The sequence below is a fragment of the Pimephales promelas genome, chromosome 8, assembly GCF_988280905.1.
Source record: "Pimephales promelas chromosome 8, fPimPro1.hap1.1, whole genome shotgun sequence".
Classification (NCBI taxonomy): domain Eukaryota; kingdom Metazoa; phylum Chordata; class Actinopteri; order Cypriniformes; family Leuciscidae; genus Pimephales; species Pimephales promelas.
The window spans coordinates 7,934,407-7,957,676 of NC_142776.1; the positions used below are offsets into that span (position 1 = coordinate 7,934,407).

At 37.9% G+C, this 23,270-nt stretch overlaps 1 protein-coding gene across 1 annotated transcript in view; it reads right to left on the bottom strand.

Annotated features, from left to right (window-relative positions):
• Positions 1 to 23,270, bottom strand: part of myo10l1 (myosin X, like 1) — a 62,162-nt gene that overhangs the window by 5,170 nt on the left and 33,722 nt on the right. Inside the window, exons 4-37 of the mRNA XM_039689465.2 lie at positions 21,498 to 21,685; positions 20,677 to 20,811; positions 20,460 to 20,584; positions 19,586 to 19,599; positions 19,274 to 19,358; positions 19,054 to 19,160; positions 18,842 to 18,971; positions 17,286 to 17,404; positions 16,969 to 17,115; positions 16,775 to 16,875; positions 13,410 to 13,476; positions 13,171 to 13,263; positions 13,008 to 13,076; positions 12,822 to 12,904; positions 12,606 to 12,714; positions 11,069 to 11,149; positions 10,840 to 10,964; positions 10,636 to 10,765; positions 10,389 to 10,495; positions 8,907 to 9,189; positions 6,700 to 7,494; positions 5,745 to 5,868; positions 5,322 to 5,565; positions 4,858 to 4,953; positions 4,669 to 4,762; positions 4,531 to 4,586; positions 3,753 to 3,895; positions 3,216 to 3,410; positions 2,197 to 2,354; positions 1,964 to 2,087; positions 1,007 to 1,304; positions 711 to 918; positions 450 to 586; positions 252 to 375 (exon numbers count right to left, since the gene is read on the bottom strand). Coding sequence (XP_039545399.2) covers positions 252 to 375; positions 450 to 586; positions 711 to 918; positions 1,007 to 1,304; positions 1,964 to 2,087; positions 2,197 to 2,354; positions 3,216 to 3,410; positions 3,753 to 3,895; positions 4,531 to 4,586; positions 4,669 to 4,762; positions 4,858 to 4,953; positions 5,322 to 5,565; positions 5,745 to 5,868; positions 6,700 to 7,494; positions 8,907 to 9,189; positions 10,389 to 10,495; positions 10,636 to 10,765; positions 10,840 to 10,964; positions 11,069 to 11,149; positions 12,606 to 12,714; positions 12,822 to 12,904; positions 13,008 to 13,076; positions 13,171 to 13,263; positions 13,410 to 13,476; positions 16,775 to 16,875; positions 16,969 to 17,115; positions 17,286 to 17,404; positions 18,842 to 18,971; positions 19,054 to 19,160; positions 19,274 to 19,358; positions 19,586 to 19,599; positions 20,460 to 20,584; positions 20,677 to 20,811; positions 21,498 to 21,685 — 5,094 coding nt within the window. The remainder of the gene's footprint in view (positions 1 to 251; positions 376 to 449; positions 587 to 710; positions 919 to 1,006; positions 1,305 to 1,963; positions 2,088 to 2,196; positions 2,355 to 3,215; positions 3,411 to 3,752; positions 3,896 to 4,530; positions 4,587 to 4,668; positions 4,763 to 4,857; positions 4,954 to 5,321; positions 5,566 to 5,744; positions 5,869 to 6,699; positions 7,495 to 8,906; positions 9,190 to 10,388; positions 10,496 to 10,635; positions 10,766 to 10,839; positions 10,965 to 11,068; positions 11,150 to 12,605; positions 12,715 to 12,821; positions 12,905 to 13,007; positions 13,077 to 13,170; positions 13,264 to 13,409; positions 13,477 to 16,774; positions 16,876 to 16,968; positions 17,116 to 17,285; positions 17,405 to 18,841; positions 18,972 to 19,053; positions 19,161 to 19,273; positions 19,359 to 19,585; positions 19,600 to 20,459; positions 20,585 to 20,676; positions 20,812 to 21,497; positions 21,686 to 23,270) is intronic.

The window sequence follows — 23,270 nt, forward strand, 5'->3', positions numbered from 1 at the left end:
ATTTTTTCTGCCAATTTTTGTAAAAACAAATATTAGATTTTTGCAGTAAACATGATGGCAAAGATGGCAAATGAGGTTTGGCATATTCTAGATATTTTTTTTGTAAAATTCCATTGAAAAAACATACTGTACATCAGTGTCATCAACAAGAACAGCCAATTTGGATTTCATGGTGACTTTAAATCAGGAGAATCAATACTAAGAATGCTCTATAATTGGTATACAAAGTAAACAATACTTTTGAAATTCACCTGCTCAAACATGAATGCAAATTCCACTCCCTCTTTGGGCATGCTTTCCACATCAAGAAAGCAATAAAGCTTGAAATATAGCCTCCAGGGCCCTTCCTCCTCCTCCTCCTCACCGCCTGCCAACCTGAAAGAGCAAAGCAGAGCAGATGAGCCTCAGTCATTCTACAGTCAGTCATCAAATAGTCACATTTTCATTACCTCTCAAACTTCGCGAGCACATCTGCCACAATTACGCGGCTTTCAATGGCCCGGCTTGCCACCTTATTGTGTTCGAACAAAGAGAACATGTTCCTACTGTTTTCCATCGCCAGACCACGAATCAGCTTCTCCACCACCTTCACACAAACAAACACAAATAAGATTTCTTTCATCCTAATTCTTAGGGCATGCTGTGTCATTTCATTTTACAATTCTAAGCAGAGATGTTAAAATGATAAAGAACCTCTTTCTTCTTCTCACCTCGCCAGCTGTGGTGTGCGAGTTGATGGATATCTTGCACGACCCTCCTCCATGGCAGTACACAGTAGTTGTCATTTCCTGTCTGATCAGCAGGGCGGCGATCTCCTCCTGAGAGGGCACATACTCCCTGGTCTTTGTCTTCTTCAGGGACTCACCAATGAAGAGGGCATACTTCTCAATCTCAGTGCCAGGGTAGCGCTCTCTAACCCTAAGTTTATTCACAAAAAAGACATATGGTTTGTAAAATGACCTTTGAGACTAGAAGATGCTACTTAATAAGCATGCCTCTCTGTTACCTCTTCAAGTGGAATCGAAGGTAACGCAGAATGGCACGACTGGGCAGAAAGGTGCAGCTCATGCAGGTGAGCAGGTGCCAGTGTGCACGGTTTGCGGGGCTGTTGGGTTGGGGCACGTGATTGGTCTGTTTGATCAGCTGACAGTACACCTCGTCTCTCAGTGGCCGCAGATCATGACAGGTTTGCAGGATGCCCTGAATTATGGCAACAGGGTCCGAAACTATCTCCATTTCCTGAAGTGAGTTAAAGATTTTCACTGCCTCATCCTGCAGGCTTCCGTAACCCTTCGCCTTTAGCACTGCAGAGAGAAGGAGACAGTAGTAATCATATTATGTACAGTAGGTATAAAAACTCATTATGGTTTGGTTGATGACAATAAAAAATTCCATATACATAATAATGGGAATTTTTAAACAGTCTATTGTTTTTATGAAGAAGTCTGCTCTGAAAGAAGTTTATAACGCATCACATTCATATTTGCATGGTGATGAAGCTTGTCACTTAAAACATTTTTATTCCTTTGTTTTCCTTTGCAAGATATGATATTATGATTCTCAAATATGTGTAAGTAAATGTATTTTGTGATTTAAACACTTTTAAATGATCATGTTAGTTGTGATGTTAAGTGCTGAGCAGATTTGAATTTATCAATTCATCATATCAAGCACTTGAAAAAAAGTACTCACTGATTGGTTTTGAAGCGCTAACAGAGTTGTTTCGTTCATACGTTTCAGAAATTAACTCACAGGCTACATGAAATGAGGTGGAAATACGACAAGATCACAGAATAATAAAATGATCTTTCGGGCCACATAAAAATGAGGTAGCGGTAGCGAGTTTGACGTGTGATGTGCAAACACAAAAGGCTACCCAGCACAAAAATAAACAGCATAAACACGCATATGTTAGTAAACTTTTTCCGTCACTTTTTGTGTTCAGCCGATGAAAGGTACTCACGGCTTTCGCTGACCTCTCCGTAGGGCAGTGGCAGAAGAGGTGAATGCAAGGGATGCTGAGTATATCTCAGAATCGGGTTCCTTCGATACATTTGTTCCACAGCCTCAGAGTTAACACTGTTCTCCTATACAAATATCAGAAAAGGCAAGAAATTTAAGTACCGTTTTAAATAAACAACACTTTTACTCATTCTGACCTCGAGTGCAAAGGCGTATCTTTTTAAAAATGATTACCTTGATGTCTCTAATGAGTTGCTGGGTGGGCGTTTCAATGGGCACCTTGTTGTCAATGACGCCCTGAATGGCAGACACCCAGCGCATGGCTTCATTCAGCATTTTGGTGTACAGACGGTATGAATGTTTACGTCCATGAACTATGATGTTCCAATAACCTGCAGTGAAATCAGAATAGTTTTTATAGAAAGAAAATTTTGCAAAACTAATGCAAAATGATGGCATATAACAAACTATTTCAATATTTGTATTTGACATCAAATATAGTATAATTAGTACAATATATTAGTAAGATTATATATGTTATACAATTCAAACGTTCTGGAGTCCATAAGATTCTTTTTCTTGTTTTCTAAAATAAATGAATTGTATTCACACAAGTGTAAAAGTGGCAATAAATACTTTCTCAGATTGTTACAAACAAATTCTACTTCAAATCAATGGTGTTCCTTTGAACTTGCTATTCATTAAAGAACCCTGAAAAAAAGTATCACAATTTTTTCCACAAAACATTAAGCAGCACAACAGTTTTTAACTTTGATAATAATCAGAGATGTTTCTTGAGCATCAAATCAGCATATTAGAATGATTTCTGTAGGATCATGTGACATTAATAACTGCTGAAATAACAGCTCTGCATCACAGGAAAAAATTAAATTTCAAAATAAAAAATATATAATTATATTACATTGTAATAATATTTCAAAATATTACTGTTTTTACTGTATTTTATCAAATAAATGCAGCCTAAATGAGCATTAAATACTTCTTAAAGTAGCGTAATTTAAATTATTTTAACAAAATACTAAATATTTTGTTGGTTTAAGGCCTTTTTCTAGCTTTAAAAGTAAAGTCTGAGACTGCAAACAATACAGCAAATGCCTCCCAATAATTTCAAACAATAATTTTTTGCTTCTTCTATGGTGAATCAAATGTGTGACATACTTTGCTCTAAGATTTACTCAAATTATGATAGAAGTAACATGCGCCAGGATTCCATATAAATACATTACACTCACCTGTCTCTTTAAACTTTTTCTCCTCAGGCTGGACCACAGAGCACAGGCTGTTCAGAACAAGAGTGCCCATCTTAGATGCATTACGTTCAGAAGACTTGTAGTAGTCCAGCGAGTTGTTAGTCAAGACAAACCAGCGCTTTTTCAGCTTAAGAGCAGAACTTTTGGCCCCCGCCTTCATCTCCTTGTGGAGCCATCCTGTGTCATGAAAGGACACGCAGACACACACATGCACAGTTTAAAGAAATGGACACAAGTTACAGAAAATAAAATATACACTGTCCGTTATACAATAAGGCTCATGGACATTTAATGCCAACTACCCAATATAACTAATCCACGACGGTCACCATGATTTTACAAAGTAAGACATGCAAGCCAAAACTTGACATCCCTCAAATCTGATTGGTTGATTGGAACGTTCTTCCAGGATCAACAAAGATGTTGATTCAAGTACATATTGTGGTTCACCAATCATCCATACATAAAATGTACACTTATATTTTGTAGCTAAATTCAGGTTACAGATGAGTAACACACCTCTGACCAGGAACTCCTGTCCATCACACTTGGAGTCTCTTTTCGGTTTCTGTAGGAGACTAATCCAGTGATGCATTTCCTCTGGCAGGTCTGAGTTACAGTGGATCACACGATTGGCTGTGATGATCACAAATGAATTGGGCCTATTCGGAAGGAAGTTGTGTTAGCACCAGATGCAAAAAATACACTGTATATCTTCAGATATTTAACTGTAAAATTTAAAGGTTGAAGGTGAAATGTGTTACTTCTCCGCCACTAGTGTAACAAAAGCACAAAAGCTATAGTAACAAAAGGTATTTTAAAACCATCAAATAACTTTTTAAGAAACCAACAAATGGCTTACTCATTATTAACCCTTTTCATAGTGATGACGTTTCCACAATTATTAACATTGTTTAAAAAAATTAAATAAAAAAAATGGAATGCACATTAATAACAGTATTTTTGTGATATATTACCAATTAAATTACAAATAAACTAATTAACTGCATAATTGTTTCCAATTCAGCAAAGAGAATGCAAATTTGTCTTTTTCTCTTTTACTACCGTAATGAATTTCTCACAATTGGCTATTTGAGTCAATATGACTGCAAAAAAATTGTATTTGTAGTAGTTTCCATTCACCACTATAGAAATATACCCAACTATAATGCTTCTGCTTCTGAGAATGCCGGAAATGTGAAATTAGTCCATTGACTGTTAAGATTGGATAATTGGAAAAAAAAACAACACACAGTTTTGCTATCTTCAAGCATTCTTTAACAAAGACAACACTCACCTGTCAGGATTGTCTGAAGCACAAACTGAATCAATCAATCCAACATCCAATGTGCCCTGAGAGAAAGAGAGAAAAAACAGTTGTCATAAAAGAAAGGTGGTTTAACGGTTAAAGTGCATGAAGTCTATGGACACTGACCACAGCGTTCTTTGGGTTGGCCTGCTCATGTGACATCTCCAGTAGCTGCTCTGGTGTGGCATTTTGGACCCGACTCAACACGGTAAACCAACCACTAAGAGAAAGAGAGCAAATTTGCAGAGTGAGGGAGAGCAATTTGGTCCAATTACAAAAAAAACACATTGGTATAAAAATGTCAGCAAACTCTACCTGGCATCCTCTGGTGACTCGGCAAACACCTGATATGTTCTCTCATCTGTCACAATATTCAGAGCATTCTCTTTCTCATGATTATCCACAATCTCCCTAAAAACAGTTAAACAAAACCTAGATAAAACTTCCTATGGTTTCTAATTCTAAATGAACTGTACTATAAGACTTGTTTGATAAAAACTAAATGGCAAGAAGTCATCAGAGTCATGTAAGTCATATGGCTCAAACAGTATAGCAGTGGTGCTTGCAATGGGTTGCTCATGGGTTCGATTCCCAGGGAAAGCAAGAAATTATAAGAATGTAAATGTGTACCTTGAAATGCAACGTAAGTCGCTTTGGATAAAAGGGTCTGCCTAATGCATAAATGTAATGTAAATGTAAGATAATCACAAAAAAAGTGTTTTCCTATCTGACACAGACACCTAATGATACCTCAATAATCCCAATTCTCTTAAACTTACTTGGCTGAATGGATGTCAATGGTCCCTTTCAGCTTCTCCTCGCTGTCATTATCATAGTACATGAGCTTGGAGTCACGCAGAACGAACCAGCGCATCTTCCAGTTCCTGCGAGAGAGAGTGGAAAGTCCGCCTCCCTTCTTGTACAGCCAGCCTGACTTTAACGACTCCTGTTTGGAGCGGAACCACATGAAGGTGTCGTCCTTCAAAACACACCAGCGCCTGCGCCATGGGATCATCAACCCAGCTGTGGATGAGACAGAAGAGACAAAAACATGTGAACAACATTGTCCAAGCTGTTTTTGTGAGATGGTATTACATTATAATGTATTTGACAATAACAGGGGGCCTTGGAGTCAAAATAGTTGAGGTATTGCATTAGGGACTTTATTTTGTATAAAAAGATTGAATCATTTGATTTCTTACCTTTCATGTAAAGGTAACTGTGGAAGTACGGAGGTCCGTTCCCATTCAAGATGTTGACTTTACCGTTGGATACCTCCTCATCTGTGTCCACGTACCCATCATGCTCATCATCGCTCTCAGCATACTGAAAGAGAGACAGACAGAGTGAATGATCAGCTAGTGTGAAAGCATGTGTGTGAACCTAATTACTCATATTTTATACCCAGAAGTGAGCTAAATCTGACAAAACCTATTTTGGGGGACTTAAGGTATAAAAATAACGATATAAAAATAAATTAAATATTTTTTTTAATGTAACTGTTAGGGTTATTGTATGTATAGTATTACTAGTAGTATAACAAAAAATACAATTATATGAATTATCCTGGAAAGTACCTCTGTGTCTGTGGAGTTTATTTTTAACTCATTTTTTTTAATCTGACAGTATTTTGGTTCAGAAGAAGGTTGAGAATGACACAGTTGCTTATTTATCCAGCATTTGTTCCAGTGTGCGAGTATTCAAATGCATGCACGCATTGTTAACTCAACACTAGCTAAGTTAAAAGAAAAAAAAAAATGATTAGCTAACTTATTAACTTAAAACGTACTAGCTAACTTAAAGGAATAGAAGTTTGAACTGTTCCTTTAATAGGGCTACCATTATGAAGATCCAAATGGACACTGTAAGAATTACAAGTCCCATACAGGGGCCTATCTATTGCTAATTTTTACCTCTTGTACTTTTGAAATAAAAATAAATAAACAAAAAAAAAGTTTTATAAACAAAAATTGTTTTTCATCGTTTTAATTATTAATCATAATATTAACTAAATCTTAGACTCATTTAGAAGTTTTACCTTTGAAATTCTGCAGTGACCCACGTTCAAATTCAAGTTCAAAAGCTGTTTGGCCCCGGCTTCCATGTGGAGAGCCACTGCCTTAGAACATGTGTGCATATTCTCTCTACAAAACTCACTGAATCTGAGCTGCGGTTGTAGGACTCCTGGCTTGCGTTGGTGCAGGTGGACTTGCGTGCGTGTTCTTTGTCTGTTGCCGCAATGCTGCTCTGTCCATCCTCAAGATCGTCTTGGTCATAGTCCGACTCGCCGTCCCCGGGGATGCTGTAGATGGGTTCCTCTGTGTCCGGCAGAGACTCCGGTGCGGTCAGCCTGCTGGTGCGGTCCACGTCCTCACCCTCCTTTTTCGCATCTTCCTCTTTAACTGTTTTAGTCTCTTCAGGCTTTCCATCTTCCTTTTTGGTTTCCCCAGGGAGAGGCGGAGGAGGTGGAGGAAGAGGAGGGGGAGGAGGTGGGGGCGGAGCCCCAGGTGGAACATTGGGTGCAGATGAAGCTACCGTGCCTTCGGCGAAAGCAGGAGGAGGAGGTGGCAAAGTGGCTAAGATCTCCTGATCCACTGGACCTTCTGCTGGAGGAGGGATCTCTGGAAGGGGTATGCACTCCTCCTCTGCGTGGAAGCCTTCGTCTACCTCTTCCTCAGAGGCGGCTGCCGGTCTGGAGGCAGGTTGTTCAGGATTACCAGGGATGACTTCTGGACCTCCGGTGTTGAGTAGTTCGAGGAATTCAGTGGCGACACGGGAAGCCTTCTTCTTCTGGCGCAGGACCTCTGCATCGCGCCGCAATCGGAGTTCTTGTTTCGAGCTCTCACATAGCAAAGACACACCGTCTTCTCTTTTTTTCTGCAGACGCTCAATCTCTCGCTCCAAACGCAGAATTTCCTCCATCTGACGGGCCTCCTCAGCTGTGCGTGGAGACTAAAAGAGGGCAGGAGAGAGGGAAGATACAGAAACACTGGTTAGAGAAAAACAAACATTAAACACTTTCACACTACCTGTCTGGAACTCTAACAGGTTTTTAGACTCAATGTCAGAAGGCTTGAAAAAAAAAAACTATGATTTGACAAGTTGACTGCACGACACGTATATCTACATAGACACATTTATGTAACATATATTGAGAATAAAATGTTGCTCTATTTACATTTTTTTAAAATGCCTTCCGGAATTCTGAAAGTCCCAAAGAAACCAATGATGAAACCAAAGAAATCAATGATGACACAAAGCTTGACTTTTTATGTCCTAAATATACTCAACTAGTATGCCATCATTTTGAGCATTTTATTCTAAAGTTGTATAAAAAGTATTTTTTTTGACTCAAAAACTAAAATTTATGAGATAAAAAGTAAATTATGACAAAAAAGGTCAAGATTGTCATTCATTTTTCACATACTTTTTGTCAGAATTTTAGCTTTACTTTCATATTTTGATACTAGCATATTTTCTATGTTACAATTGTGACTTTTTATGTCATAATTATGATTTACCATTTTTTCTGTAGGTAGGGCCACACCAAACCGACGCCAAAGAACTAGCCCTGATGAAAGCCAACTGTGTTGTTGCCTTGTGTCGGGGCAAAAAATCTTCACTTGAACACACAGAAAGGACTACAACTACCGACTGTCAGCTAGCATGCGCGTTCTTCGCTTGCTTGTAAAGGAGATAACTCTATTTCTGCAGATATATTATTCTGCAGCTATTTCTGATTCGTCATTTAAAAAGGGAAACCGACACTGCAGGCTGCAGGGCAAAATTCCGCCCAGGACCACTAAAAAATTTGAAAAAGCCATTCTCTGTACTGTCTTGACTTCTTTGTTCACAGTTTTGCTATAATTCTTCACCAAACTGAACAGCCAATCAGAGTTCTCTCTCTCACCGACACCCTGACGCTGATTCTACATGCTGAATCGACCCCAAAAAACTCGACACCGTCCGAGTGGAGCCAACAGTGCAGAACACAAAAAAATACTGACAATACAACTCAAAAACTCAAAAATAGCCTGACAATACCAGACTGCCAATCGGCCAATGTGTCCAAGGGCTTAATGGGCTTAGAAAAAAGGAACATCTATGTGACAAAATTACAGGCAATCAACATTTTAAAGTTCAGCTAAACTTATATTGCATAATCATGATGCAAAGTTTCAAAGTTTGAAGCAAGATAAAACTCTGATTTTTTTTAGGAAACTTCAAAAGAAAAGCGAATCAACTAATGGTGATTTCATGATATAAAGGGGTGAGTGGAATTTTACAAAAAGCCCATAAAAAACAAACACTGCTAATATGCATATTCTCTAATAGCTTTTAAAAGGAACATTAAAGTATCTTACCTTTGCCGCCCCTTCCTCTCCTTCCTTTTCCTCTTCATTTTTCTTTTCATGGTCTCCGTCTGTTTTCTTCTCCTCCCCTGCTTTCTTTTTCTTTTCCTCCTCCTCTCTCTTCCTCATCTCCTCTCGTAGTTTGCGGCAGACTCCTCTTGCCACTTGCCCTCGCCTGTGTTTCTGGAGAACTAGCGCAGCAGCGCGTTTCCGTTGAAACCGCCGCCGATAGAGATGAGCGCGGTAGTTCTTCTGGATGGTCACAATGCTGTCCAGAGCCTTCTTAAAGTTCTTTCTGTAGTCAGTACAAAATTCACAGTAACTTCCTATAGAATAAGTAACAGTTTAACTGTCTCTGGCAGATGACAGCATTATTTAAAAAGTTGTCACTAAAAAACGACTTGATTGTTGTCATGTCAAGGGCCCTGTTTACAGCTGGTATTAAGATGCGTTTTGGTCGATCGGATCACAAGTAGACGAGGGAGACACATTCCCTTTTACACCTGGTGTTTAAATCAGTCTCTTTTGTCCACTTTCAACCACTTCTATGCTGCTTTCTTCGCAGCATAAAATCTTTTTTTTTTTCTTTTTTTCAGATCGTTCTATCAAAATAGACAAAATAAGATTACATAATTTACTATACATATGAATGCGAATGGAGATGACAGAGAAATGCACAGAGAGCAGTGGCTTTCATTTCTGCTGTGAAAGCCGCAAGACCACGTCGAACAAAGTGAGTGCGAGAACATAGATAAGTACGTTTTTCGTTTTCAAACCAAACTTTTGTTTTCAGCCGACAAAGTTTAAATCCCATCTGTCTAGTGCACTTCCATAATGTTTGCACATTAGGTCAGTAGGAGGAGAGTAGGAAGACAGTCTTTTGTGGCGGTTCAAACTCATTAAAAAACTACGAAAACAACCGGTCGAATGCGTATTCGACTACCTCTAGAAATGGTTGAAAGCAGACAGGCTCAAAATGTTTTAGACTCTGTTTACACCTGTGTTTAGAGTCGTCCACTTGTGATCCAATCGACAAAAACACATCTTAATACCAGGTGTAAACAGGGCCGAGATAAGCACTAACAAACAAAGATTAGGCATTTACAAATATATACAAAAAACGTTTGCCGTCATAAGTTTAAAAACATTAAAAAGAAATCTTACCAACCCCAAACTTTTGAACAGTAGTGCACATTTCTAAATTTTTATTGTTTGATTCTATGAGAAAAACAATTACTAGAATATGGGAAACTTGAACAAAACCTGAATGTAAAAACATTCAGGTTTTGTTCAAGTTTCCCATATTGACCATGTGACAAATAAAACATCTGGACAAGCTGCAAACTAGACCATATAGGTAATGCGTGTGTTTTGTAAAAGCATGTGTCATGTTCAAATCCAAAAGGATATTAAACAAATGTTGTGTATTGAAATGTTTTGGAAACTAAATGCAATCTAATGTAATCTGTGTAAAAACCCAAGAAATACACACACCTGGCAGTATATCTCAAAAGATAGGCTCGTATTATCATTCCGGCTTTGCTTCGCACTTCATCTCTCTGCTTCTCCAGCTTCTGTTCCAAAGATTCCTTGAGGAACACCTAGGGGGCAAAGGTTATCACAGGTTAGTGCCATCAAACAAAACTTAAGTGAAAATGTGCCAACCATTAATGTCGTCCCATTAATTGAAAAGAGATATAAATAAGCACATTTATAGAGGAAGATGTCAAAGGTCACTCACCTTGGTCTTTCCAAACTGCCACTCCTTCTTGGTCCTGTCATGGAGTGTCAGCAAATCTGTGCTCTTTTTTTTCTCATCTCCACTGTTAGCCACAGATGCCTTTTCCTTTTCATTGAGAATGATCTTATACCTGATGTACACAAGCACAAAATCATAAACGTCTCCCAGAAAACATGAGTCAACAAAAACTGTTTTAACCCTTACCTGGTAAAGAAGTCTTTAAAGGTACGTCTGACAGGGAATCCAGCTCTGCGAATCTTTACTGTCTCCAACATGCCAGAGTACCGCAACTGATTCAGAACCACATCTGGGTCAAACTTGTTTGGGCTCTACAGAAGAGAAAAGACATTTTTGAAATTGATAATGTGTGTGGAATAACATGACAATTTATTTTTTAAATTGCCTCCTGATTGGTAGATGTTACTGCTCTAACCTTGTCCATGTTGGGTTTAATGCAACGCACAAAGAAGGGGTTGGATACACTGAGAGTGGCCATTAGAGAATGAAGAGAGTCCTGAAGGATAGAAGAGACAACCAATCAAATGTCTTAAATCACTGACAAGACAAAAGGGGCTGTAAGTAGGGTGACCGCCCGTCCCGCTTTGCGTTGTACCACACAGCATTTTTACCCCTTGTCCCGCACACCGCATATTGAGAAAATTTCATCAGTCTGTTGGTTTTTAATTATCATATTAAGAAAACGCGCATGTTGCCTTTTTAAGAAATCATTTTATTTATTCTTGTTGCGGTGTAGTTTTTCATCCATATTTAACAGCGCTTTGTCAGAAGTACAAATACAACAGCCATTTTTAAAATCCAATGGTTGAAAAGAAAGGAGTAAACATGGTCACTAGTAGGTTGTGACGGCTGTCAATTAAAATGTGGAGCGGTGATTCGTTCCATGTGTTCCCTGTCAGAAAACGAATGGATAATTCTGTAATTAAAAATTTTATTCAGATTCAGAATATAATAATGTGAGCCTCCAGTAGGATTTTAATATTTGATGGGTATGTGCTGTTTTCCTGTGTTTCAGCCGAGTGTGCTCTCCGGTGCAAAAGGAGAACAAAAATTATCAACTGGTTGCCTGCTGTGGCCTCCTTTCTAAAAAATATGAAAGTTTTTGGTTTAATATATTTTTAATATATAAGAATGTCAATGAACTAATTTCATGTTGTTTTATATTTTATTTGTTCATTATTTATTTTGTTAAATTTAAGTTGGACTTAAAATAAAATGGACTAATTTTCAATAATTTTCCTGCTGCCTTTGGGCTCAGTGATGTTGAATTTAAAGGTGCTCTTAAGCGATGTCACATGTTTTTTAGGCCAAAACATTTTTTGTCACATACAGCAAACATCTCCTCACTATCCGCTAGCTGCCTGTCCCCTAAACACACTGTAAAAAAAACGCGGTCTATGCAGACAACCCATGCTCCACAAATGGCAACAAAGACAAACCGTCCACGAAACATAACAAACTGTTCCAGCCAATAGCTGACAAGAAGGCCCTGGGGGAGGGGTTTGGGGGGTCAGTGAAGATGAGGAGGACGGAGGGTCTACATAGCCTCCGATTTGTTTGAAAATACTTTAAACGTCAACAAGAAGTCATATCACCTGACATCGCTTATTAGAGCACCTTTAAATTACATAAATAATAATAATAATATAAAAATAAAAAACATGTTATTTTACATGGGGTTTTCTGGAAGGGACTAAAGAGCGAAGTATTTTTATCCGCTGAAAGGCAGAATACACATGTTTTTATTAAGTTAGATAGACATTATATAACATTTTCAGTAACATGTCCCACATTGTCCCACACAAACTTAGTAATCGTCCCACATTTGGTTTTGTTTGATGGTGGTCACCCTAGTTGAAAGCAATAAGTGAATAAGACACTGGCTTAACTTACTAGTGAATCTAGTTAAGTCTATTATTAATGAAAATCTTGATATGGAAGCTATATCTCACCCTGAACTGAGAGCTGACAGTGGGCTTTTTTCTGGCCGTGCCCATCTTCAAGGTCTCCTCATTGTTTCTGCTGCTCACTTGCTCAAACAGATCATAGATGAAATCCAATCTACACACACACACACACACAGAGAATCACTCACAGGTTAGACTACACAAGAACAAAATTGCCTCAGCGTGTGTGCAAGTTTATGTATTTATGTGTTTGTGTCTTACCTACTATCCTTCAGCATGTTCAGTATATCATCTCTAAATGTGTCTCTGTTCTTTTCTAAAATCCCCTTAACATCATATAAGACCTATAAAAAAGAAGACAAAAATATAGATTAAAAAAGGAAGACAGGCAAACAGACCTAGACTGCTAGACAGACAGACAGACAGACAGACAGACACTTTGTATACCTCTCCAGCATAGTGCTTTATTCCAAACTGATGGTCTGCCAGTCTGGGTTTCACATAGTACGGATTAGTCTGTGGATAAACAACCTCATTTGTAAGTTTATTCATGTTATGCTTGGTTGAACTGTATCATGTCCCTGGCTTGTATGACGATAATATAACTCACAGAGTGTCTGCCATGCAGTTTCTCCAGCAGGGTGAAGTCAGTGCCTTTGGGAAATCGGCTCTCCTCATTAACCAGAGCTAACATCCCCAGTTTCTGCATAAACACAGCATTAGATAAGTGTTAATTAATACAAAACTGAAAACCTTTACTATTATAATAATCAAATTGAACTTTTATTGAATGAATGCATAAATGCCCAGTCTAAATTAGACTGAATTGTCTAACCATGATTGGATTACCTTTTCAATTAGATCCAGACATTCTGCATTGTCCATCCAATCAATGGCTTCCCAGTGAATCCCTTCCCTGTATGACAGTATTTGTTAGTTATATTACACAAAATCTTTTCAAATGTCTAAAATTGCATTTGTAATAACTTTTCAGGTGATCTGGCACTTAAGAGATGCAATACACATGTAAGAATAGATGTAACAGCAGACCAAATCGATGTTGATGGTGTTAAAATTCTGCAGAAGAGCGATGGCATCTCAGATCATTATCTAGTTTCGCGAATAAACCATTAAGCCAAGGCTGCAAAACCATCTCTCTGTTACAAATATGGCAGAACTATCACCTTTACCATTAAAGATTGCTTTATAAATAATCTTCCTGATCAGTTTCAACTCCTCAACATAGCAGACAGCTTAGACGAACTTAATGTTGCAACAGAAACTATTGACTCTCTTTTCCAGCACTTTAGACAAGGTTGCTCCTTTGCGCTTAAAGTGCCCCTATTATGGTTTTTAGAATATTCCCTTTTATGCAATGTATATAAAATAGATGTTTGTGAATGTAAACATTCTGCAAAATTGTAAAGTCAAACAAGTGCACAATAAATAAAGTTATTGTCCCCCAAAAGAAAAAATCAACTCAGAACCACCTAATCGAGTCGTTTGTAATCCCACTGCGTAACAGTGCGACGGAGGTTCGGGTTGAATAACTTATTCTTCCATTGTTTCATGATTGAATTTGTGCTCGGATTGATATGGTAAAATCGACGCCATAGTCTTTACTGTGTGTACAATTGCTAAGCTTGAATCGAGGAAGCCTCCGGAGCTGAAGTTTATGTTAATAGGAGTTTTGTTTCTGACGTGCACTGTAAGGGGTAGACCAATCACAACAGACTGGGAAATATAGTTAATCAGAGCAGAGTAGGCTCATGAAAAGGAGGAAATTAGAGAGACAGGTTCATCCAACAAATCGTTTAAAAATCATTGAAAAATATAGTGATATCCAATGTTTATTATGAAAAAAAAGAAAGTGTTTTTTGACATTTGATGTATGTAAACCTGTAGTAGGAGACCTCCAAAACAAAACCAGGAAGCTTTAAAATAGCATAATAGGGGCAACTTAAAGAAGATTAATGAAAATAGTACAATGTAATGGTATAAAAAGCAAACGCGCAAAAAATGGTGCACGGCTAGAAGAATACAGAACTAGAGGTATTTCGCATTTCGAAGTAAGGACAGTGTTTTACCGCACACAGACAGGTCTTAAAAACTGCTAGATCTGCTTACTTTTCAACTCTCTTAAAACACAAGCCTAGGTATTTATTTTGATCCAGTGGCTAAATTATAGACAACTACATTCATTCTTTGCTATAGCAGAGGAATAATTGTCTAAACTTGTCAAATTATCAAAATCAACAACATGTATGTTAGACCCTATACCAACTAAGCTACTGAAAGAGTAGTCCATAAGAAGTTCAGAAGTTCCAGAAGTCCTTTTCTTAATATTGTTAATTTATCCTTATTAAATCATCATCTTTAGGATATGTACCAAAAACTTTTAAGCTGGCTATGATGCTGCCTCTCAAAAAAACAAACTTGATCCCAGAGAATTAGTTAATTACAGACCAATCTCGAATCTCCTTTTTCTGTCAAAAATTCTAGAAAAGCCAGTATCCTCTCAACTATGTTCCTTAGAAACAAATTGTGTCTGTGAGGATTTCCAGTCAGGATTTATAACGTATCATAGTACTGAGACTGCTCTTATTAGAGTTACAAATTATTGCTCTTATCATCTGGTCAAGGTTGTATCTCTCTATAATCTTAGTGGTGCATTTCATTTGATACTATCAACTACAACTTTCTTTTAAATAGACTCAAAAATTACGTTGACATCAGTGGAATTGCATTGGCATGGTTCAAATCATATTTATCTGACCATTGTAGCAGTAAACTAAGAGGTATATCAATCACAGGTGCAGTACCACAAGGCTCAGTACCAGTACCATTGCTTTTCACCCTGTACATACTACCCTTGAGAGCTATCACTAGGAAGCATGGCGTTAGTTTTCACTATTACACTGATGATACTCAGCTCTATACTGTATATCTTCACGCAGTGACGAAACATACAAATTCACAAAATTAATGAAATGCATAGTTGATATCAAAATATTGAATGACTAGTAATTTCCTACTTAACTCAGGGGTTAAGTATTTAACTTAAAAAAAAGAGGTTTTAAATATCTGACAAACGAAATAACCAAGAATATTGACTTAACACTTGATGGCTGCTCTGTCAAGTCTTCATCATCAGTTAGGAAGCTGGGTGTGCCAATCGAATTTGAAAGCCACATTTCTAATATCTGTAAAACCAAATTTTTCAATCGAGCTCTTAACGCCTTATAGTCCTTTGAGTCTATTGCGGTCTAAAAATTCTGGCCAGTTAAAACCTAGAATATCAAAATCGACTGCAGGCAGTAACATCTATATAATTCAAATCCATTTAAGGATTGTTAGGCGGCATAAGAAGAATGGCATCAACGCTAACATTTGTCTGGCTGTCTCATCCTTATCCAAAGGTTACCGTAGTCAGCCAGATCCGGGTCGTATCCGGATCAGATGGTGGACCTGCACCTAGACACGACCTCATCGCAGCACTGAATGTCAGCAGAGACCGTGCCTACTAGAACAATCCCCTGAGATGGCCTCGCCGACACGATAGTCATCGGCACAGTTTCATCAGCAAAGACCACAAGAACCAGACAAGTTCTCTGCACCCCTATGGCCAGCTTCGTCTCCATACTGACGTGACGAATCCGATCTTCAAGCAAAACTGGATGAAAAATATTTGAACGGTATTGATCCACAATTTGACTTCTGATTTGTGATGCAGCCTGAATCATAATCACACCGTGTTTGTTTATTGGCCAGAAGAGAACTGGCCCCCCGACTAAGCCTGGTTCTCCCAAGGTTTTTTCCTCCATTTCTGTCACCTGATGGAGTTTGGGTTCCTTGCCACATCCATCTCTGGCTTGCTTAGTTGGGGACACTTAATATTGAGCAATATTACTGATTTGACTGCACTGACACTATTGGATGAGAACTCAACTTAGCTGGATGATGACATAACTGATGTACTTTACACAGTTATTAAACCGAAATGAATCAACACTGAACTAATTTCAACTGAATGATGACTGTTTACTATTGTCTTTTTAGAGTTGAAAACTGTTTGCATCATTGAATCATTATTTTCCTGCTTATCACTGTAACGCTACTTTAAAACAATCTGTATTGTATAAAGCGCTATAAATAAAGGTGACTGGACTTGACCAAACTTTTCATGCACTCCACTCATGGATGTCAGTCTTTACCTGTTATACTCCAGTTGCTCCAGAGAGAAAATATGTTTGTTGAAATATTCTTGCAGTTTCTCATTAGCATAATTAATGTTGAACTGCTCAAAACGGTTCACCTTCAGAAGACAGAAACACTTGTTTTAGAATCTCAGTAAAAGTATTATGTGTCTATCTGTGTGAATGAACATTTGATCTGTATGGCCTCAAACCTCAAAGTTCTCAAAACCAAAGATGTCCAGGATTCCAATAGACTTGAAATTATCTTTGCCCTTTATCTTCTGATTAATTCGCATGATGATCCACGAGAAGCACTGAGAATAAAGCGCCATGGCAACTGAATCCCGGGAATCTATCGCCTGTCAATCAAAAATGAGAAAAGAAAATGGACGAGTGGAGTCAGAAAAGAATAACTGCCAAACTCTTCAAGTTTTTTTTTTCGTATAAAAGCATGTTGTTACGAGAAGGTATATATATATATATATATATATATATATATATATATATATATATATAAATATGATTGTACCTGTTCCACTGTGAGTGGAGAGCAGATCTCTTCTCCTCTGAGGATCATGGAACGCTGGGTCAGAACCTCAGACAACTGAAAACTGTCCAGGCCCAGGAGCTCGCTCACATTAGTGACAACTAAAGGAAGTAGAGAAGAGAATTACTAACAAACACATAATAGTGAAGGCTATGTAAGGGATCATCCACGACTAGGTGTGCATTACATGGTTTTAATGCACTACGTCATAGGCGTAATTTGCGGGTGGGACATGTCCCCACCACTTTTTACCAGGGTTGATATTGTCCCCAACACTTTTGAAACATCTCACGGCACGGATGTAACTAAAAAAAATAAATAAAACATCTCAAGTTAACTAGCAGGGCATTAATTTCTTTCGTTTGTTAAATAAGAGGCGATCTAGCACCCTGAAATGTGTTGTTTTTTAAATCAAGTGATCAAAGTGCATGTTGACTGCGACAAGTGGCGCGGATACAGTGTTCTCTTGTGGCTCGCGCTGCGTTTGCGCACAGTCTTCACACGGACATGCGCTTTAATCCGTTGCAGAGACTTTAATATTCGTTCCGGTGAAATTACAAAGTAAAATGCACACAAACGTGTCCCTGCTTGATATACAACCACTGATCAACATAATCAATTTTAATGAGAAAAAAAAAAAGAAAAACTATACGAGTGCGAATTAGACCCCAGAACCTCTGCCACTGGACCATTAAAGTGCATGCATGTGATTGTCGGATCTAAATTCTCGCCAACAACACATATTAGATCTCAGTAAACACAATGTACTATTTAAATCGATTTCTGGACATTGGTATGTTATTGTACATAGGTACATCTGATTTATGATTTAGCATTATATCATTACTAATAAAGAAGCTGTGAGTTTAATCTCTGTGTGCGAGTGATATGTGTGTATATGTGTTCTTCAGTAAAAGCAGTGCATTATACAGTAGAACAGTGATTAAACTGACTGAAACTTCCTGTGGATCAGTTTGAATGCCCACTTTTCAGCCAATCAGAATTGAGTATTCTGACAGACCATGGTATATCTAACCGTAATAGAGTGCCGAAGTTACGACGTCACTCTGTAGGCCAAAACGTGGAAGTGAGTTAGCATTTTAGCACTCCGGATTCCCTCGCTCTAAAGTCTATGGGATTTTTGAATGGGTTTTTGCTAAATCGCCTGAAATAAGGTCTGTGGTGAACAAAGCCTCTAAATATTTTCACGTTTTGATCTATGACATAGAACACACAGTTTTAACCTGCTTGTGGTTTTTAAACTTTATTGTGTCTGATTGTGTTTTTTAAAATCTTTATATAGGCTTCAAAATGTATAAATTTTGGATTAACTTGATTAAGATCATCTTAATAGACAAAACGTGTAAGGGTCACAACTCTTTGTTAAACACAGATCTAATTTTTTGCCATTTTCCAAAAGTCTATGGGGAAAATGCATTGCTTTTCGACCGAGGGAACCCATGCGCCGCTACCTTCCGAGTTGTCCTACAAAGTGACGTCATCACTTCGACACTCTATAGATGAATGACACCTCTCACCCTGTTTGGTGGTGATCTGCGCACCCCCTGCTGTCATGAACTCTACATTGCCAAGTTGCAGAACTCCAGACAGCAGTTTAAACATATCTCTGATCTCTTCCTCTGTGAACTCCATGACCTTCAGAGCCTCCTGAAGACAAAAAAAGAACGAATCATGCTGCTCTTAGTTTTTTGTCTACATTAAGAATGTTAATCTATTAGATTTTTTATACCATGACGTCGTCAAAATGCTGCTTGTCATCGAGACTGCGGTCCTTCACACATCCTGACTGACTCAGGTAATGAAAAACTTCAGGGGAGTCTTCTAGAAAATATGTCTCTATAAACAGAGACATATCTAATCATTCAGTCTGTCAACATGAGTGTGTTTTTTAGTTGATACTTATATACCAGCATCATCTGCGTTGTGTAAATGCATGTGTGGTTATTCACCCTTTTGGCTTTTGCTGGTCCCAGCCAGCAAAGCATAAAAGATGTGGTAGTTTCTCTCCCCTGGATTCTGCCTCACCACTCGATTCTGGAACACAGATCAGTTCACATATGATGAGTGGGCGAGAATCTCACTTTGGCAGACACTGTTTCTCTGCAAAATGGGGGAGTGATTCTGCCTTTGACAAGATATCCAGTGCCAAATCGTATGAACAGAAAAACTGGTTGGTTTTATACTGTGAACAGTTGATCACATAAGATTGTTTTCTGGTACTGTCGTTAGGGATGAGTCACAAAGGAGACAGCAAGGTTTACCTTTTCAAGCAAATCTGAAGTGGCAAGAATTAAGGGAAATACAGTTTCATGAAACTGTGCTTGTAGTAAACTGTACTGTGAATATGGTTGAGCATGTTATCTCAGTCACTCATTCATTTCTATGCCAGAAATGCGGGGGGGAAAGAAGTGCACTTAAGTATACTTTTAATATACTTTTAAAATAATACTTAACTGTGAACTGAATGTTGTGTTTTCTGACACTTCATTGTGTTAAATTAAACTATATTATAGTAAAAAATGTCTTTAAATTGCATGTTGCATTTTTCACACACTTTAGGACTTATTTACATCTTTATATGTAATTTCCTAATGAAATATGATTAATGTGTACTGCCAAATGTATTGACAAGCATGCAGTCATATACTTTAATTTTGATGGAAACCTATAATATATCTAAATATATTTGTAATTACACATTTGTGATGATGAAGTTGCAGTTTAATACATTTAAAATGTTAACTTTAAATTTAATACTGAATAACAGTACAATTAAAATGATAATCAAGTATTGTACATGTGCTTTAGTATGTTAGTCAACACAATGTACAGTACTTTTCTAAAGCATGGCGAAATATTATTAAAACATATTATTTAAAATGTACTTAGTTTAAAATTATTACAAAGTGGACTTTTTAAACACAGTCATCATGAAAGTAAACTCTCTTTAAGTACACTTAAGTGGCGTTTTATTTCAGTAACATTATATTATCTGCAAGTTTTTTTATAGTACACTAAAAGTGTACATTCAATACAATTAAGCTCACTTCTTTTGCACAAGGGTACGGTACCATATGTAAAGGTCAAGATATCTCTATATACAAAAATTATGTATGAATACAGTGAGGAGGATACAGTCGACGATGCATCCTCCCTGGATGTTCCCGCTTTGAGAGAAATGAAGCTGAATGAATTTCCCAAAACGACTAGAGTTGTTGTTGTAGACTGTTTTAGCATTCCCAAATGCTTCCATGATGGGACTGCACAAGAAAGAAAAATATAAAGGTTTGTGCATTTGAGTGTGCATATAAATGATTAGGCTGTGTGTGTTGAGGCATGCGCTATACAGTACCTGCTCTGTACGATGGCTTGCTCCACGCGCGTGCTCTTCTCCGTAGGCGGTGTCCCGGCAGAGTTTTGGCTCATGACAGACAGGAACTGCAGCAGTAGTTTGGTGCTTTCTGTTTTACCAGCTCCACTTTCACCACTGTTAAAGACATGCATACACACATTCATATACTGTATGACCTTCACTGACATTTGTATTGCCCTGATTGAATTTGCAATGCTGTGAAATCTGATAGCAGTTTGTGGAAAGTCTAAACCACAACTGCTCAAACTCAGCCTTTAGGTTTAACACAAATGAAATTAGTACACTGAGATAACATCTAATAATGGATCCCCATCAGTTCTTAGTCAGTAAATAAGGCCTAAAGCATGCCAAACCTTCCTCACATTATCTATATGCTTTAAAACAAGATACAAGTGAAACACAAAGCATAACTGATTTTTTTTGGGTTAAGTGTGATAACTGTTGCTGTTTTGGGAGTTTTGTGATTGGTTGCTCCGCCCACAAATTACTTCAATTTGCAGTCCATTGGGTATACAGTACCTGTCACAGTGGTTCAGATGCTTCTATAAAAAGAGACTGCCAACTGTGCCAATGGGGGACTGGTTTGGGACATTGTTTGTGTTGTGTTTTGTTTTTGTTTTTCTGAGCACTAACAACATTGCAACCCTCGATTACACACTAGATTTTTTTTTTATTATTGGAGAGCTACTTTTTTATTAATAAAGCTTTATCTTTTGAGACTACATTTCAAGAAAGTGTCTTTAAGAAAGGTTTGTCTGCTTGACTAAATCAAAAATACAAAGTTTGAAGGGTTGTATTACCTGATCAGCACACATTGGCTATCATGCCTCTTCCATAAGCAGCGGTAACACTCATTGGCAATAGCAAAGATATGTGGCGGCAGCTCGCCCAAGTGATGCTGACTATAAAGCTCCACTGCGGAGAGATCGTACAGCCCTCCGATCGACTTATAAGGATTCACAGCCGCCAAGATAGAACCTATGTTAGTCTGAGAGACAGAAAAAGAGAGACAGTAAGTTAGGGATTATTTAGTTTATATCCACAAATGAAGGGACATTTAAAGGGAACTTTAACAATCAGTATGTGATCAGGTCACATTTCACATTAGAAGCTGGTTGTGTCAGGGTCAGTAGGCCATGAGAGGATTGTGGATGAAGTGTCTCCTTATCAATGCGCACTGTAACAACTTAAATCCATCTCTTTTAATATTATTAAATGCATCATGCTGGTCTTGGTAATGTGTTTATGTGCAGGTGTGTGATTGCAATGTGTATATATTGAGGCTAACAAAACCCTTGCTCACTGGCCACCAGCAGTAATATGACTTGCTGATCTTAACAATGGTGCAGTGATAAGATTAAATTACGACTTTCCTGGATGCCTGGAGAGGAGCCAATAACAACACTGTGGATGCTACACAAGGGGAGCTTGGATAAAAAAAAAAAATCTATTGTAGGCTTATAATAATCACTGATTTCATACATGGCTATCTTCTACTGTTGTCTGCTGGCAAGTGTTACCTCCTCTTTTCAATGGAAAGTAGTTAAAACCTGCTCAAAAAGTAGCTAAATGTCCCTACTATAACGTAATACACCAACTGTTGATGTTTTACACCACCTGTTGTATTTTACTACAACATACACCCAAATGTCCAATAAAGCTGTTCTCATTTACATATTTTCTATCAGACAATGGGAAGAGTATGATATAGAGACTGACTACATGTCGGTAGTCGTTTTTTAAATTTTATTTTTAAAGGTCTTAAAGTTTTTAAAGGTTTTTTAATTGGCAATGCTAACTCTGGCCCTCGAGATTCACTTTCCTGCAGCATTAAGCTCCAACCTTGATTCAAACTCACCTTCCTGTAACTTTCTACTAATCCTGAAGACCTTGAATAGCTTGTTCAGGTGTGTGTGTGTGTGTGTGTGTGTGTGTGTTATTAGGGTTAAAGCTGAACTCTGCATGACAGTAGACCTCAAGGGCAAAAGTTGAGAACCCGTGATCTACTGCAACTATTTATGAGGCGTTAAAAAAAAACTCAAACCTGTTAAGAAGCAAAACACACGATTTAAGGAAAATAAACTATGCTGATATTGTACAAAAATCATAATGGATCTGAAAATTGTGTCAGTGTTGTGCTAGCAAAAATGATTTTGTCACTACCACCCCAAGAGGGGAGTCATTCTCATTCAGGTTGGCTGTGTCTCTGTGTCTAAGATAAATCAGATAACCGCTTGCTATCAGTCATCAACCCCAATACATGCATCCTGGGAAAGGTAAATTACAGTATCCATTTCCCAAGTGGGATAAGAGAGCAGCAGAGCACCATCACATTCACTCCACTGAGCACAACATGACACAAATCTGCAGTCAAAAGCAAGATCAAAAATACAGCTAATAAAATAAAGCCTTGCATGCTGTTTTAGTTTTATATTCAAATAACAAGGAAATGCATAAGATATTGACAGAGATATATTATTTAAGCTCTAATAAAACACATTATACTGACCTGTGCTAATTATTAAAAAAAAACATCTCTACATAATTTCCTCTATTGCATATGAGAGCTAGAA